At 39.4% G+C, this 19,089-nt stretch overlaps 1 protein-coding gene across 3 annotated transcripts in view; it reads right to left on the bottom strand.

Moving 5' to 3' along the window:
* Positions 1 to 17,319, bottom strand: part of mid1 (midline 1) — a 39,529-nt gene extending 22,210 nt beyond the window's left edge. Inside the window, exons 1-2 of one of the 3 annotated variants that reach the window (XM_053615937.1) lie at positions 17,014 to 17,319; positions 1,356 to 2,103 (exon numbers count right to left, since the gene is read on the bottom strand). In XM_053615937.1, the coding sequence (XP_053471912.1) occupies positions 1,356 to 2,045 (690 nt within the window). In that variant the 5' untranslated portion in view covers positions 2,046 to 2,103; positions 17,014 to 17,319. Of the gene's footprint in view, positions 1 to 1,355; positions 2,108 to 3,199; positions 5,043 to 17,013 lie in introns of those variants that run through there. The other 2 variants (XM_053615936.1, XM_053615935.1) reach the window with 2 other exon arrangements.
* Positions 17,320 to 19,089: the final 1,770 nt, after the last annotated feature.

The raw sequence follows: 19,089 nt of genomic DNA, 5'->3' as shown, positions 1-19,089 counted from the left end.
CTAAATTACGCTTAATTAATTACATTAACTGTATGGTTATACAATTTGGCTTATAAAAGTTAATCATTTTCTAATCACAGGACCGTCTTGGCCCTATATTTTTCTCTTTACATTCTATAGTTAGGCTAGCAGTAGCTTTAGTACTTGATATTCTCATTAATCATTTAACTACATTAATGTAAAGTAACTAAGGACAGTTATTATAACAGCAGACGTATTCCTCTTTAGGAACACGGAAAACAGCAAGATCTCTGTATTAACATTAATGTTAGCTTAGTTAGCTTTGTTTTTAGAGTCTGGGAAGTTGGTCATTTTAATATTAAACTTTAGTACCCTTGTGCATTGGTACTTGTGTAATTTATATCTCACTATTTTGACTAATATGAATTATCATGCCTAATGATTAATTGACTCCAATATAACATCTTTATTATTTTAAATGGTCGAGTTATGATTAACGATTTAGAAAGAATCCCAAAACGTTTTCAGCTGTTAGTTCTTATAATATGGGAAAATGTTCTTTTCAGAGTCATTCTGCTTTCACGACTGCTTTTATTTTTCTTCATCATTTCAGGAACAAGCCATAAAACATAAACTCCATGACCTGTCTGTGTCATTCAGGAAACTGAGGCTACATCACAGCACTGTCTAACAAAAGAGTCCTTATTCTAACAAATGGCAGATGTAAAAAACTGAATGAGATTAAAAAAAAAAAAAAAAAAAAAAGAGTCACTACAAACAACAGCATTGTATTTACTGTGATGAAGGGACAGTACAAGTTGGCTGTTGGTTAATCTGCAAATTACTGAATAATACATCTTAGTTATATGCACGAAATCAACACGCTCAGCTAAATGAATGTGGCAGACTTTAAGCTTTTATTCATTAAACAATCCTGTGAAACATGTTCATGCCTCTGATTGAATAATAAAAAATTATGATTAAATCTGGATTCATTCATTCATTCATTCATTCATTTGCAATGGATCCAAAACCTATTCTGGGAACACTGGGCATGTGGCTAGAATACACCATGGATGGATCGGTAGTCCTTCTCAGGGAACCATACACACTTCCTAGGGGCAATTTATCTTGCCTAAGCCTGTATTCAAGAGGTGGGAGGAAACTGGCGAACCCAGACAAAACCCACACAGATGTCAGGAGAACAAGCAGAGAAACTCAGCACAGACAGTAATCCAAGCTCAGGATCAAACCAAGGACCCTGGAGCTGTGAGAGATCAACACTACCCTTGTCATCATTGTGTCAATTTCAATTCAAATATGAATTTAAAATGTGAATTTCAATTGAACAATCAGCTCATACAAAGTCATCCAGAATAAGTTGTCCAACATACCTTCAGTTTCTCGTAGCGCTCATGTAGCGCTGCCACCTGGTGGTCACGGTGGCGTCCCACCAGCTTGCAGAGGGAGCAGATGAGCTGCTCATCCGTGACACAGTACATGTTCACTTTCTCCTCCTCATGTTCAAGACACTGCAGACCTCTGAGGTGCGAGTCAGGCAAAGGTTCAATGAGGCGATGTCCAGTGAATGGTTTCTTGTTGGGGTGGGTGGCGCGCAGGCATTCCTCGCAGTAAGACACCTCACATGTTACGCAGGTCTTCACAGCACACTGTGGTGGTTCCTGCTCACAAAACTGGCACTGCACCAGCTCAGTGGGTGAGGAGGGTGCAGTGGCAGTCGTCATGGCACCTAGAGGGCTGTCACCTGGTGAACTGTGCCCGCTGGAGGACAGAAGAAGAGTGGCAGAAGTGGAAGCCCTTTGGACACGATCGATGATATTTTGGAGGGTGACGTTGCGCTTGAGTGCGTCCAGGCCACGCTGTGGGCTCAGTGAGATGGCATAACGGCACGTGGGGCACTGGAAGGCGCAGATGGCGTCGACTGGCTCACCTGAAGTGCAATGCGAGACCAGGATGCGGCGAGCACAGTTGAAACACAGACTGTGGGCACAGGGCAGCAGCAGGGGGTCCTCAAACAGCTCCAGGCAGATCGGGCACGTCAGCTCCGACTCCAGGCTTTCCATCCTTTTTAGGTGGAGCGAAGAGGGAATGGCATTAGCAAAATCCGGGAGAGCCAAGCAGCTATCTGGGAAAGAAGACATATGGAGAGGATTTAGGTGAAAGAGTTCAGTTATCTGGCTTTCACACCATGTGTTTTTAAAAAGTCCAGCATACTAGTATAATATAATTCTCAGTGCTTTATTTTTGGTTTTAAACAGATTAACCTATAGATTCATTGCGTGAGCAAAAGAGAAAAGCATCATTAAATATATATATATATATATATATATATATGATCCTATCTCTGCTTAATAAATATGCCCAAAATTGACATACTGACATAAAAGATGCATATTTTCATTCTACTGAACATTTCCAATGAATTAATGATTTAAAAAAAAAAATTTAACATCACAGTATAAGAGCTATTACCCAAAGCCAAATCCATCAACATAACCATTGATATGTCAGACACGTCCTAAATAAGCCAATACACTGGTCTTAATTACCCATGACACTTCCTCTCTCATCAGTGCAACACTCCTCCAGTGAAACATTCACATCCAATTCCCCCCCCCCCACCCCCCAACCATGTGCACATCAGGCCAGATGCTTGAGCGCTTCAGAAACCCTTACCCATGCCAGTGATATTTAAATGTGTCATAAAAATGTTTCAACAATCTACTCACACTCACCAGAACAGATCAATTACATTATGACCCTCACACATTGAAATTCATTCTGTGTGGATCATTTTAATCTTTGAAATAAAACAGGGGCAGTTGTGACTGTTAAAAATGCATGGAGCATTTAGCTATTGTGTATTTCAGACAGATTCACTTGTTTACAGTGTTTTTCTAGTCTACATCTCAGATGAGCCTTCCTGGCCTTCAACACCCACCCGCTGTGTCTTATTAAAATAAAAAAATAAAATAAAAAAACAATAAAGAATGATCTTGATAATCCTCAGGCTCCCTTAATGGCCTTTAAATATGTATATTATATTGAATTTAAATTGAACCCCGGTATTAATCAATAACGAAGCCAAAAGAAGTGATAAGTCACCTCAGTCTGATGGCACCTCGAAGAAATCATTTACTCTTTCTGCCCACAGTGCACATACATTTGCAGAGACTCTTAAAAACACACATACATTTCACATTTTATCAGTACCCACCAATGGATTTCTCCCGAGACCAGACAGCAGCGACATCTCTCCTGATGATCAAGCCAAGCGACCCAAATCGAGAAAGTGGCAAGAGGCTCAACACACAGAGCCTCATGTAGACAGCTTTGGCGAAAGCAGCCTAACAGCTTGCATCGTTTCAGCCCTACGCAGCACATACACATGCGCACACACTGACTTCCATTCTAATTGGCTTAGTTCTGGGATGGTAGTTGTGTCTAATGTCTGTTTCGGCCTGTCTCTTGTTTCACCTCCGAACAGGAAAAATAAGCTTTATCCCGACAATTCCAGGAAAGTCAGTTTCCTCCACCCTGTGGCTTGGGCAGCCAGAGGTGTGTGCGTGGTGGGGGTGGTAGGGAACAGAGGAACTGACAAAGTCACAGATATGTGAAGAACTGGAAGTGCATTCCAGCACAGAGAATAGTTCATTTAAACACACAACATACTGATGGAAATCTGTTGCAAAGGTGTAGAATGAGGATGAAAGAGTTGCCCTCTCATTGCCCATTGTGTGTGAATGAGGGATTAAATCATAGAGGAAAAAACAACAGGAGTTCCGGCTGGCATGTGTACACACACACACACACACACACACACACACACACACACACACGTACATAACTCGTAAAATAACACATAAAAATGTGTGTGGATTTCCTGTTTTATTTAGCAATTTTGTAGTGATTCAGTTAAATGGGAATTTAACAATAGTGTGGAACAATTAGGCCACAGGTGGCAGAGGAAGGAGCTCATAAACACATACTGACATAGTGAGGTTTGATTAGGAAGTGAAATTAATGGGAATGGCATGTAGAGTGAAAAATGTCAGTCAACAGGATTTGATTGCACTTTTTAAGTAATCGTTTTAAACTACTACAATTTACATTTAAACGTGACTGTAGCTTTCAGCACATTTTGCTTCCTCGTGAATAGAAACCAGTGGAGAATAGAATACATTCAGTGACATGTTAATCGAACATTACATTACATCATGGAAATCAAGAATGCAGTATCTCAAAATATTCGAATATAGAATGTATAATACAGAAATGTTGACCTGAGAAGAGGTCTAAACGGCGAATTAACTCAAAACACCTGCAAAGGTTTCCTGAGGCTTTAATCTCTCAGTCTGGTTCAGTACACACAACCACAATCACGGGGAAGATGAGAGTAAATTTTGCATTTCATTTGGAAATCAAGGTCCCAGAGTCTGGAGGAAGAGTGGAGAGGAACAGAATCCAAGCTGCTTGAAGTCCAGTGTGACGTTTCCACAGTCAGTGATGATTTGGGTTGCCATGTCATCTGCTGGTGTTGGTCCACTGTGTTTTCTCAAGTCAAGAGTCGATGCAGCGTCTACCAGGAGATTTTAGAGCACTTCATGCTTCCATCTGCTGACGAGCTTTATGGAGATACTGATTTCCTTTTCCAGCAGGACTCAGCACCTGCCCACAGTGCCAAAACTACTAGTAACTGGTTTGCTGACCGTGGTATTACTGTGCTTGATTGGCCAGCTGACTCTCCTGACTCGAACCCCATAGAGAATCCATGAGAGACACCAGACCCGACAATACAGACGAGCTGAAGGCCGCTATCAAAGCAACCTGGGCTTCCAGAACACCTCAGCAGTGCCACAGGCTGATCGCCTCCATGCCACGCCGCACTGATGCAGTAATTCATGCAAAAGGATTAAAACCCTGACAGAGTATCAGTGCATAAATTAACATACTTTTCAGAAGATTCAACATTTCTGTATTATAAATTCTTCATTCTAATATTTTGAGTTACTGGATTTTTGATTTCTGTGAGCTGTAAGCCATAGTCATCAAGATTAAAACAAAGAAGGCTTGAAATGTATTACTTCATGTGTAATGAATCTAGAATATATTATATAAAAAATGAACTTTTCCACGATATTCACATTTTTTTAGATGCACCTGTATATAGGATAAATCCAGTCACATTTCTCTAAAGCAGGTTTTCTAAAGCAGCCATCAGAAGCCTTTTGACCCTTTTCTTTGTGATCACCTGAATGCCATGCAACCTTTTCTGCCTGCTTGTTCACATGTGGCATAACCATAGGACATAGAAGGCTCTAACCATGATTCAGAGCTCAGGCAGTTATCCTTCTAAAGAGGATGATATATAACCGTGGAGCAAATCCTGCACTTAATATTTAGATGGATTTAGAAAGCATGCCCTTAATACCAGGGTGGAAATTCGTTCTCGGTTATTCAGCCTCTGAATGATACTTTGTTTCAGTGGCATGGAAAAAATTCTGATTAAAATATTGAAAATTGTACTTAATATCCATGTTTCATATATAATTGCCAGTCTGTCAAGCTCTGTGGAACTAAAAGGCCTGATAAACACATTTCATACCTGATCATTGCCTCTAACTTAAAACATCCTAAAAGCAGCTCAATGGATTTTTGTTCAACAGAATTTCAATAATGGTTTGTATAAACCATTTGACCCCTTTGTCTTTCCATGCTTTGTACATTAACTGACCCTTTTTGTGTTCCTCTTGCTTTATTTGGCAACAGTATTTTTATTCTTGTTTCCTTTTTAAAATCTTCGAGTCTCGCCCATTCTTGGTGAAACATGTGTCTCCTTGTTTCTAAGCCAAGATTTTCCACACGAGTCCTCTAGTTACCTAGCTTTCCCTTGTTTCCTAGTTCCTTGTGTATCATATTCTCTGGTTTTCACCCTATCCTGCCTTTTTATTTGCTTTATGCTATAGTTTCCATAAAACTCTTCTCATGTTTTGACCCCTCATTATACTTAGACTAATAAACACACAGCAAAATCCACTCATTTTTTATCCTTGCTTCCTGCTCATAGTAGAGTTGGAAAACTGCTTGAAGACTCTTGAAGGACTGAGTCCACATGACTGTTGACTACAGAAACTCAACAAAAAGAATAGCTTTTAGCAGTCACAACAGGACAAAATGTAATGTAGTCCTTTACTGTCTATATGTCTTCCATACGCTTCATAAATTACATTTAGTAAGTTTAAAAAAAAAAAGGAAGCTATTACACTGTTGGAAAGATCAAGGAGTGACCACCAGGTGGAGACATTAAGGCGTTTAGTATGTCACAATATTTACACGTAATCAATAAACATGGACTACTGATTTCAAATGCATTTGCTCCTAATTTGTTTACATTCAGTGAGAATTATGATTGCATCTATTAAGGTCAGAAATAAATAATGTAGAGAGCTGTGTGTTATGAAAAGAAGGAGAATTGTCCATCTGAGTAGTTTTTGATGGCAAGCTACAGAAAGCAGTGTGCAAAGTAGGTCAATGGCATTGACCTGTCTTACACTATCAGTGTGTACATATGGAGTTTTGCTTCCAAATGAAGCCAGGCTGTATATGAAACAGGAACACACAGTCAACAATGGTTGATGAATGCATATGCAACATAGCAGAATCTGGAAGGGTTAAACATGGTGAATAAGGTCGTTATGGTGTCATGGTTTCATGGTTAATCACAGTGTATGATCAGATGTTTACCCTATCGCTGACTTAAAAAAAAAAAAAAAAAAAACTGATTAAAATGCATTTCCATCTATTACCATCTATTTTTTTACCCAATCAAGTTCCTTACTCTAGTGTTTCTTAGGTAAGGACTTCAACCCCCTATGGACTAAATCACATTTTAAAATATATAACCATGGTGGCCTAGTGGTTAGCACTGTTGCCTCGCACCTCTGGGGTTGAGGGTTGAATCCGACCTCTGCCCTGTGTGCACAGAGTTTGCATGTTCCCCATGCTTCACTGGTTTCCTCCCCGAGTCCAAAGACATACATCGTAGGCTGACTGGCATTTCCAAATTGTCTCTAGTGTATGTGTGATCATGCCCTGCGATGTATTGGCAACCCATCAAGGTGTCCCCCACCTTGTGCCCCGAGTCCCCTGGGATAGTCTCCAGGCTCCCTGCGACCTGGAATAGGATAAGCAGTACGGAAAATGGATGTATGGATGGTAGTGCCTTTCAGAGTACTTTTATTTAAGTACTTTACTTAAAAACGAAATCGAAATATAGCAATGCTAACCAGACATATTAAAAATATCTGGCCAACAATGTGTCAACACTACACATCAGATTTGTCAGTAATTTGACGCTTTTCCATTTCAACATATACTCCCGGAATCTCCGGCATACTGTAAGTCCTTTCTTGTAATTGCCATTAGGTTTTAGGATTACATCTTTGAACGCCACTTGATGTTCACAATCACATCATTTGCACTGTCAACATATACAACAGCTGCTCATGCTGTTCTGCATTATGGTGTACTGTAGCTATTAACGTCCTGTATATTTGTTCTATTATGCTGCCATTTTACTGGACTGTTTTGACAGGCAGGCACCTCTCTTCTACATCCCTCCCAGACTGATGTGTCTGTGACTAATCACAAACCCTTTCATGCTGGAATTAGCTCCAACTGAAAATGCCTGTCACAACTAATGAGATTGGCTGTTGATTTGAGGATGTGTAGAAGGCAAGCCAGATTTGAAAGAAAAAAAAAATGAAAAAAAAGAAGCCTTAATATGTCACATCTAGCCTATACAACATCTGCCATGCCTCCCTAACCTGCATTTTGTGACCTAAATATCAAATCAGGAAAAATTAGCCAAGGAATTAACATACATTTAGAGGCAGGGTGTGTTGTATATGTAGAATTGGAGGAAGAGGGCACAGTGTGGAAAGCAGATGTGTCACTAAGTACACTAATAAGAACTGTACAGTACTTATTTAATGAAAAACAGCAAATCATATTTTACTTGTTTGAATCCAAATATGAAACTGAACTATAACAGTATTACATAAAACACTGTATTATTCAGTGACCTCCACTAATATTGGCACCCTTGGTAAATAAGAGCAAAGAAGGCTGTGAAAAATTGTCTTTATTGTTGAACCTTTTGATCTTTTGTTAAGAAAAATTCACAAAAATACTCTCATGGATATCAAACAATTGCAAACACAACACAGGTTTATACAAAAAAATATCTTTGTTAAATAAAGGTGTGCAACAATTATTGGCACCATTTTAGTCAGTACTTTGTGCTACCTCCCTTTGCCAAGATAACACCTCTGAGTCTTCTCCTATAATGCCTGATGAGGTTGGAGAATACATGGCAAGGGATCTGAGAACATTCCTCCATACAGAATCTCTCCAGATCCTTCAAATTCGAGGTCCATGCTGGTGGACTTTCCTCTTCAGTTCACCCCACAGGTTTTCTATGGGTTTCATGTCAGGGGACTGGGATGGTCATGGCAGGAACTTGATTTTGTGGTCAGTAAACTATTTTTGTGTTGATTTTGATGTATGTTTTGGAATATTGTCCTGCTGGAAGATCCAACCACGGCCCAGGTTTTAATTTCTATCAAATATCTGTTGATATTTGATAGACTCCATGATGCCATGTATCCATCAAAATATCCAGGTCCTCTGGCAGAAAAACAGCCCAAAACATTAAAGATAAACCACCATATTTAACATGAGGAACTTTTCCATATGGCTACCTCTCTGTGTGCACCAAAACCACCTCTGGTGTTTATTGCCAAAAAGCTCTATTTTGGTTTCATCTGACCACAGAATCCGATCCCATTTGAAATTCCATGTCTGGCAAACTGAAGACGCTTGAGTTTGTTTTTGGATGAGAGTAGAGTCTTTTTTCTTGAAACCCTTCCAACACTAACTTCTGCAATTCTCCAGCTGGGATCCTTGGAGATTTTTGGCCACTCAAACCATTCTCTAAAAATGCGTTGAGACAATAAAGACACACGTCCAATTCCAGGTTGATTCATAACATTTCCAGTTGACTGGATCTTCTTAATTATTGCCGTGATGGTGGAAATGGGCATTTTCAATGCTTGTGCTATTTTCTTATAGACACTTCCCATTTTGTGAAGCTCAACAACCTTTTGCCGCACATCACAGCTATATTCCTTGGTTTTACCCACTGTTGTGATTGACTAAGGTAATTTGGCCTATGTGTTACCTCATATTTATACCCCTGTGAAACAGGAAGTCATGGTTGAACAATTCCCTGTTCCTAGTAACCCAGGTGTATTAAAAAAAATATTAGTGAAAAGTGATTACTGATATACAATTCCAAAACCCAAAAGATTAGTGATAGCCACTGTCAAGTCTGTTTACCCACGTCAATAATTATCTTTGACCCTCACCCCAAGAAATCTAACCCAAAATAATTTTTTAAAGGATTTATGATCCATTTATGTCAAAACCATTTTGAGGTTTTTTAAGGAAATGTCCTGTTCCTAGTCACCCAGGTGTAATAAAAATATTTTTAAATATCGATGGGAATATACTTCAAATATACTTTTCTCATATAAATTCATAGAGGTGCCAATAATTGTTGCACATCTATATTTAACAGAGATTTTTTTGATAAACCTGTGTTGTGTTTGCAATTGACATCCATGAGAGCAGAGTATTTATGTGAATCTTTAGAACAAAGGATCAAAAGCTTAAACAATAAAGTCAATTTTTTACACCCTTCTTTGTTCATATTTACCAAGGGTGCCAATATTAGTGGAGGGCACTGTATACAAACCTAATAATGAGTCATTTAGCACAGGATTTTATACTGTCCTACAAGAGTATAATAAGAACAAATAAAAGATAAAATCTATAGCCCTTAGTACCCTTGTACTTCTGGAAAAACTCCTAAATGTTCTATGTAGATCCTAAAAGAGGAAAATGGCTTCGAAATGATTTTTAATATCCTGTTAATCCATAAGATATTTCCAGTCATCACGCAATTGTGAACGTGATCCTCTTGCATCTCTTTGTCTTAACTCCAAAGTAAACCCACTTCTAAAAAGCTCATAATTAAATCAACCCCAAGGGGACTACCATTGCAGCTGTCATCAACAATCCGAGCATCTTCATCAGGAGCTGGTACTGCGCAAAGCAACCTGGCTGAACCTGATTACAACCATAATAATATCTTCTACATGTTGAGGTGGCTAGTATTCTTAGTGAATCTAGCCTCATGAAGACACATTTTTTGCCTGTTTTAGTATTAAAGAACTATTTTCTAAGTGCCATAATGTGAGCAAGGAGGGTGGATGTGTCCCAAATTGCTTGTTCCTTGGTGGGGGCACACAGGAGCCATCTGTCCTGGTACAGCAGTATCCAGATGCCTCCGGCCATCAGGGGAGACAAGGTTGCTTGGATTCATCTCTGAAATATCTATGGCACTACAGAGAGCCTAAAGGGTAAAACTTTGAACTGGAATGTCTGTCATTGGAAGAAAAATCTTATAAAGCATGTGTGGTCTAGCGCAGTGGTTCTCAAATTTGGGGCCATGGTCCCCTGGGCCAGATGGCACCAGGGGGGCTACATATACATTCTAGAACATTATTTTGTAAGAAAATTTATTTTACCTGTATGTCCGGATTGTCAACCTTTGAACTATGATGTACATAAAAATGAGAAATATTAATAAATTAAATCAAATCACTTATACACAGCATACTAAGAGACATCCGTTGATATACTAGTGCACTGTAAGCTACATGGTGATAAAACCGAAGACTATTTAAAACAAGTTTTAGATTGAGGACATAGTCTCTTAGCTGGGAAAGTTAATACAGATGAGCCTAGCGTGAAAAAAAAAATAAATTGCAAAAATTTGACGACGCTAGGAGGCCACAGAGGCATGCAGCCTACACAAGAGAGTCCTGACTCTGAGAAAGTCGGAGCTCCACTGGTCAAGGATGATCAGGACATAAAAATAGCCATCGTGAAGGTCCTGTTGTTGCATAACAGGAATTACATCTGATAACATTAGCTCTCAGTCCTAAGTCAGAGTGAATTCCATTGTGACCGGAGTCTTTCAAGAGTGACAGCTATGCCTAGTTTCGCACAACACCCAAAAATGGATGTGACTCACAATGCTTTCTGGGATTCTTGTCATATTTATAAGTTGATGCCAGACATGACTGTTTTCAGCTAGTGAGCTGCTTAGGCTGCCATGTTTGCATAAGATTCAACTCCTAATCAGGGTCTATATCTGACAGCCAAGCAGCCACCGAGACTATTGGCATCACTATGCAGTCAGAGCAGAAGATTTCCAATCCAGATCAATCCTGAGACAGTGAGCGTATAGCCGGTGCCCATCTTCAGTTTCCAGAGGATTCATATACTGGCTACATGTTTGGGAAACCACTCAACCTGCTAGTATTATGTATCCACGGGCCCAGGCAGTTTGAACAGTGGAGGATGTGGAATACTTTGAGCAGATAACACAGAGGGAATATCTCGGCCCAGTCTCAGTACTGCGAGTTAGTGGAATCTTGGAAGGTTCACTAGTCACAGTGCATGGTCTGGTGAGGGAGAACCACTCAGTCATGCCAGCATCACATAGTCACAGGGCCGCTTTATAGTTGGTTAAATGGCAGAGGAGATGTTGCCCAGGGAGGATCCAACAAGAGGAAGAATTATTGGTGAATTCTGCTTCCGAGTAAAAATACAGGGCAAATTTGCTGCAATAACAGCATTGTATGATTAGATTGCCATTTAGCAAATTATATAATCAAGTTGTAATCTTGAATAACAAAAGATAATATGTCAAGCATAATAAAATACAATTTAAATTCCAATGTAAACTTTAAGTTGAAAAGTAAACTAAACACAAACCAGAATTGTAGTTACAAAAACTAGATAACGCACTGCAAAAGCAACCACATGGAACACATTATATAGCTAAAATCACACACAGTACGCATCCAACCTAGCAATCAATCATACACGGATATCTTTAGCCAGCTGTGACTTACCTCAAATTCAATTTTGTCTCAAGTAGACATTAGGTCTACAACACATAGTGACTGTTCAAACTACACTGACAAGTTCTGCATGCTACTGGCATCACAGTGTGCTTTATATTTATCAAGAAAACGAATACCCAAATGTACAACCATTAAATATTTGGCAGGGGACAGCCAAAATTTTTACAATAATGAATTACAATAGGCTACAGCTCAATAACAGCACGAGACAGTGGGCCAGTGAACAAACTGTGTCTCTTTTCTAGTTATTCATGAGTATCATTACCATACATACTGCAGAGATTACCTTGAGCTGCCAAGTGCGTAGCTCCATATGGTGTGCATGTGGTCCGACGTGTACGAGACGAGAAGAAGAAAGTAGATTATGTCTTTATGATAGTGGTGTTTATTGCAAAACCTATGGCATATATCAGTCTGTGACTTTGGTTAAAGGTCTTGGAATGTGTGTGAAGCAGACAAGAAGGTATCAAGGTTAATATCACCACTTGTGTGCTTGTGCTTATGTTGCGTGTTTGTCTATGTGCAGGTGTACTGTATTATTTAGATACATGCTTGCTAACAGTATGTTGTGACAGGATTATAAAGGTTAATAAAAAATATGTCTCAGAGCATCTGTTTACACATATAAAGGTCAATGATAATGTGCAACACACCATTAGGATGAAGAATGAAGTCACCTAATACATGTCAGTTATAGTATACACCAGCATTCAACATTTCATTCACACCTGCTAATAACTCCAGCTAATCAAGCACCACAATATGCGTTGACTATATTACAGGCCCGATGTGTTTAACAAATGTTTTCTTGTGTCTTTTTTTTTTTTTAATGCAATTACTCTGGTGGATTTTACATACACAATCTGGAATTGCTACATAGCTTCATAAATATGCTAATATTTAAATTGTACAATGTCAATTTTTCTTGCAAAAGACAGCTATAGTTTAAAGCATCAAGCAGCCTTTCTTGTTATCTACACACAGTGGCACAAGCTGTGTGATCATGAGTGGGTGTGTAAGGCGTGTGCTATTTAACCCAAAAATATAATATACATTTCATACAACATCAAACAAAACTACAGCTACCATTATGACCTGAGCTGTAATCACGAAATTACACACTTCCTGTCTCGTCTTGCTTTTTTACCACATTGAGGGCAGCTGTTATTACCTGCCATAACCTGAACGGTAACACACAGACAATATCTGTAAAACGAGAAATATCCTTTGACACGTCTAAACAAACATGAAGCATATTAAAAATCTACAATAACAGATGTATCACCAGATGAATCACAATGGACATTCTGTTCAGACTGGTACAGCGTAATCAAATTGAGAAATCTAAGAGACAATGCAACACTAGTCTCAGATCAATAGCAAAGGCAATTCCTTGCTATTGCTATAATTTGTGATGATTATACCTAGAGTTATACCTATGATGTGGTGCTTTTATCATTGCACTCTTAGAAAAAAAAAAAAAAGGGATCCTCAAGGGATCCTCTCATCCATTCTAAAATGGGTTTTACTTGCCCTTTCTGAAAGAGAAATCATGTTTTGTAGGGATGCCGCAGAGGGACAAAGCAAAGAACCCAAAAGAGAGCTAGTACAAATGAATATACAATTGCTGTAATTGTTGACTTTTTCCAAAAGGGTTAGATCTAGAAACATTAAATAAAAAATAAAATAAAAAAAAAAACCTTTTAAAGGTTCTATACGGATCCCTGCTTAAAAATATTACAGTGATGGTCACAACCCTGACTAGCATTATATGAATATAAACAGCTATAGCTGTTTTATGTTGCTCAGTGCTGCCCCCTTATATGCAAGCCATTGAAAGAATGTTGATATAAAACGTGAGCGGGAAATGTTTCTACTCTTTCATGTACTAGATGCTTTCTTGTTTTGCTCCATTCAACTTTGAAAGTCATCTGGACAACAAATCCATTATTCAATACTGCATGTGTGTTAAAACACTGTCACTTTAAAACTACATACCCTGTAATATATAAATAGTTCAGCATACCAGGCTTTGCCTCTTACTCAAGACAGCCTCTACATGTAGACTGTCAGACTGCACTCTGAATACGTTGCAATCTGTTACATATCTATCAACTGTTCATTCCTCTATATGCTTGCATACCTTAGTAACAGATACTTGCTTTACAGATTTCGATGTCGCGGCTTTGGCGCCAACATAAAATGTCAGGAATGGAAAGATTTATTACTGATATTCAGTACGAGTAATAAATCAGCCAGGATGCTCAAACAACCGGACGTTAATAAAAAGACACGTTTCATCAGAGCTTATAAAAGTTTTACAGAAGACAACATGAGAGAGTGCATTCCAGCAAACTTGTCAGACATCCAAATTAAACCGCAAAATGAATGCTAAGAACGTATACCATTGACAAGGAGGTGTGTGACATGCCATGCGTTCATGATTTTGAATGAAGTACTCGCTTTATCCATAATTCTAAATCCTTTTTCATCAGTCTTTCATTTTGATTATATCGTTCAACTAAAATTAGGGAGGTTTATTCATGACCCAAAAAAGGTCAATCATATTATGAGGTCTCAAACACTAAAACTATCCAGGTTGAAATTGACCCACAGGAACTGTAAGCCTCTGAAACACTGACACACAGCAGAGAAGACTTTCTACATTCTAGACGACACCACACTGCCTGGGCGTGTCAGGACATCAGCCTTCAGGGTCGTACAAATCACCCCTGATGCCTTGTTCCTTCCAGCAATAGACACAGGATTAAGTTCCTCAACAGCCTGCATTTGCTTGACAGCCTGGGCAGGTCTTTTGGTGGATTAAATAAGACAAGGCACGTCTGCTAAACCCACCGCTTGGCCCAAATGTTATTTTTATTTATTTATTTATTTTTTACTTTTTCATATGATCTTATGATTTTGCAATCCAGAGATCAGATTACTTAGCTAGTATAAGATTTCTAGTGTTATATGTGTTGTTTGGATGTCGTGAACTATAGATATTACATATAAAATGCATTCTCCTTCTCTAACGTGTAGTTCAAGCCATGTTGAGCTTCACACACACACACACACACACACACACACACACACACAACTGTTCATTGTTTTTACAGAGGGCTTTTACCAATTGGATACTTTTTTTTTGACGGGAAAGGGGGGATGGGGGATTAGTTGCAGGGTTGGGGGTGGGGTTAGTTGAACACAAAATCTCTATACAAATGAAGTCATAATAAAAGCTGACTTCTAACTCCACCCACCCTAACAGTAACCATCACTTTATAACAAATTGGTCCATTCAAATGTTTAGGAATTTCCAATCATGGAAGCATGCCAGGTTAGAAGATACCTCTTATTAAGAAGGGTACCTAGCCACTTTTCTATGAGAAATAATTTGCTGCGAATTGGGCGAGTTTACGGATGCCCTCTAGTGGCAGAAATGCAGTCCAGCACAAAGATGGTGCATCTGCCAAAGAACCACTTATACACAAACAGGTGACTTATCAAAGACAAATCAACCCTTAAGAATACCTGGAACCAGTCAGACTCCTCTGTGCTGCTCTGTAACAGCTCTGATTACACATAACGTCTACCTGAGAGCAGAGCAATGGAGCATGTTCTAGTTTTTTTTGTTTGTTTTTTTTTCCCCCAGAATCATTTACTGGTAGAGAAGTGGTCAGAAACACTCCTGGAATTTGGCAGCTTTAGCTTTATTTAGATAAGCAAAGGAAGTACACATTGAGAGAGGAGAAAAGACTATGTTTTTGACACAATTGCTACATTTCGAGGGAAAACTTGATCGGCTTTAGCTCCTGAAAAGTTCATTTCAGGTCACAAAGAGCTAGTTTGTGCTAGAATAAGCCACACTTTCGCATCAGGTCAAAGATATGAGCAGAGCGTATGATTCTGTAGCCAAGAGCAATCTTTCGGCCTCAAGAGCTCGCCAGGCACTTGCGGTGCATAATAAGGTACATGACTGAGACACACTGTAGTGACACAGAGAGAAGACAGTGGGAATAACAACTGTGCTGCTATCATATGCCCTGACAGGTTTACAGGAATAAGGGGAATTTTGACTCCCTTAGTCAAGTTCTAAAAAGAAAAAAAAAAAAAAGAAAAAATCTGTGTCAAAACTTCTCCATAACAATAGATGGCACTGTGTGAAAACTTGACATCCACTAGTGCAGACAAGCTCATCTGATCGGACTGGATCCAGAGACGGTTGGATTTGATCTGTGTCAGCTCCTGTCACTGTCAGCTGCATGAAGTGTGTGACAGTTTGACGAAACAAAGAAGTGCACTGTTTGCCTGTTACAAAATCCTCCTCCTTTCTTCTTTACATACTGTAGGCTGAAGTCTGATAAGCCACCAAACACGGCATTACTGTGTGGCATTGAATGCCTGCTACTGAGGCCAGGGTGTAATCAGTAACATATTCCTCAATCACACACACACTCACACACACACACACACACACACACACACACACACACACTCAGACATACAAGCAAACTTTTAAAGGTTGAAGGCTTTCAATAGCGAACCTCATATATTTGCACCGAGAACTAATGAGGGCATCTGAGGTGAAAAAAAAAAAGAGGTCAACCCAAGCTGACTCAGGAGGCTTGCACTTCATTACAGGCGCTGACACATCATACACATCCAACAGCACTAAAACAGCTCAGTCTGCTCACATTACTGTGGCGGGGACTTTCTAAGAGTCCACTCACATGCTTGTAACTTAAGGACAGCAGAGATTTGTTATTTGTGAACCTGCTTCCTGAGATGTCTGTTTCACTCAAAGTTAAAAGTTGTCCTACAAGAGCAGTCATGCTTTTCGGTACCTTCATTTTATTACACTATTCAAAAGACCTTTTCTGTATATTCCCTAGAAGTCAGGATCTCCTGTGCGCAATATACGAAACATAAATCCAATAAAATTCTGCCGTATCGGCTTCTACTTGCTTACCTTCCACATGGTTAAAATTCCATCATCCAGCAGCAGAGTGAAAAGACAGTAAAGCTAGGTGGGAATGCTCAGGTTTCCCTGCACTCCGGTGGCTTTCTCTCACACACTGCGCACTGCTCAGGGAAGTTGGAGCACGAGCATGTCCGACTTCAAGTGTGTCACTGGCTCTCATGGAGCATCAGCTTCCCCTGAAGTGCTCAGGAGGAGCAAACCTAGCACAATGGTCCGCCTCCAAATTACTCAGCCCTCCCTCTCTCCCTCTATTCAGTTCCAGCTGAGGGCATGGGAAATATGGAGTGGGACGGGTTTGCAGAAAGGGACCAATGATAATCTAGATGGGGTGTGATATTCCAATGGTGTGGGGGTGTTAGGCTGCTGAATTATTATCTCCTACATTCTGGCTAGATTTTCTCATATCTCTCTCATATCTCTCTCTCTCTCTCTCTCTCTCTCTCTCTCTCTCTGTGTTGTTGCAGTCACCTCAGATAAGATTGTCTCGTCTGATGACCACCGGTCTTTATTATTTTCAAGGTTCTGTCATAAACCTTGGATTATCAACTCCATCATTGGAGTTCACAATTTTACCTACAAATGCAGAAACAAACAGACAAGGAACACATAAAGGCCCTGATCATTCTAAAATCTGTATATCTAGGCTCCCAGATACTGACGTCCCCTGTCTTTCTACTGCATCTTTCCCAGCTGCTCGCAAGACAACAATGACAAGTGCTGTCTCTCATCATTGCAGATGAGCTAAGTCAGTTTTTATTACCTACTACAAAGTCACGTTCTAGTAAATAACTAGCTCAGGCTGTTGCTTGCACATTGCTCAGCCAGCCACCAGCCACTCTGAGTAAGATGAAAGGAATGTCAGGGGTCAATAGCGGGCCAGGATGGCCTGACATTGCCCTTGATGGAGTGTGGTGAAGACCAGCAAAACATTTCTTAACATCTTCCACATGTCCTGATACAAATTCAGCTTGTGATAAGATCCTTTGGCTGCTAAGTGTGCTCATCGATCATTGTGAAAATAATCCCATATTAATAATTAATTGCAAGTGAAAAATTATCCCAAGGTGATCATAAAGCATAGCTACTGTATGTCTTGAATATATAACACGTCGAGGAAAAAGACTGAGTATGAATGAATTGCAGTGAAACCACAATAAGGTTTGGAAACATTGCATCCAAAAGTGTAATTTCCATCAAAACGTGCATGAGTGTGGTTGGTAATTAACCCCTTAAACCCCCAGGACCCACTTCATTCATTCATTCATTCATTCATTCATTCATTCATTTATTCTGGATCCAGAGCTTAACCTGAGAACACTGTATGCAATGAAGGAATACACTCTGGATGGGACACCAATCCATTACAGGGGACCATACATGCATGTTCACACACTTGTTCACACCTATGGGAAAATTAGAGTAGGCACCTAGCATGTTTTTGGGAGGCGGGAGGAAACCAGAAAACGGACACAGGGAGAAAACACCACACAGACAGTAAACCAAGCTCAAAATCAAACTAAAGACTCTGGAGACACTTTACATTCCTCACTCTTATTCTAGCGTTCCTATTTGTCCCAGTGTGATAAATGCATCATAAATGTACCGATAATGTGTTATATAAATATAGCTTATATTACACCATATAATTCCTAGCAACAGTGTGTATAAATGCCCATTAGTAGTTATAGTTACGTGCATGCCACTTTATAAAGCATAAAGCATAAATATACTGTACAGCATCATAATGTCAGGTTACATACACATTATAATATCTGTTCATAAGAAACCCTATTATTATAATGCACTATAACAGGCTCTGGTAGAGTATCTGAATTCTAAGTTGGATAAACTTGTAATGTTGTAATGTTTTATGTATGCTATAGAACAAAAAACAAAAGTGCATTAACTTGATAAGGCATTAGGAATACTAGACTCATTGGATATGTTACTAACATTTCATAGCAGTTAATGAATAGTACACTTTAAGCTGAACATCTAAATAATACGATGAGACTTTAAGGGGTTAAAGAATTATTTCTACACTGAGCTTCAGTAATATTCGTG

The sequence above is a fragment of the Ictalurus furcatus genome, chromosome 26 (assembly GCF_023375685.1).
Source record: "Ictalurus furcatus strain D&B chromosome 26, Billie_1.0, whole genome shotgun sequence".
Classification (NCBI taxonomy): domain Eukaryota; kingdom Metazoa; phylum Chordata; class Actinopteri; order Siluriformes; family Ictaluridae; genus Ictalurus; species Ictalurus furcatus.
The sequence above is the reverse complement of the archived record's forward strand: the minus strand, read 5'-3'. Positions and strand labels throughout refer to the sequence as shown.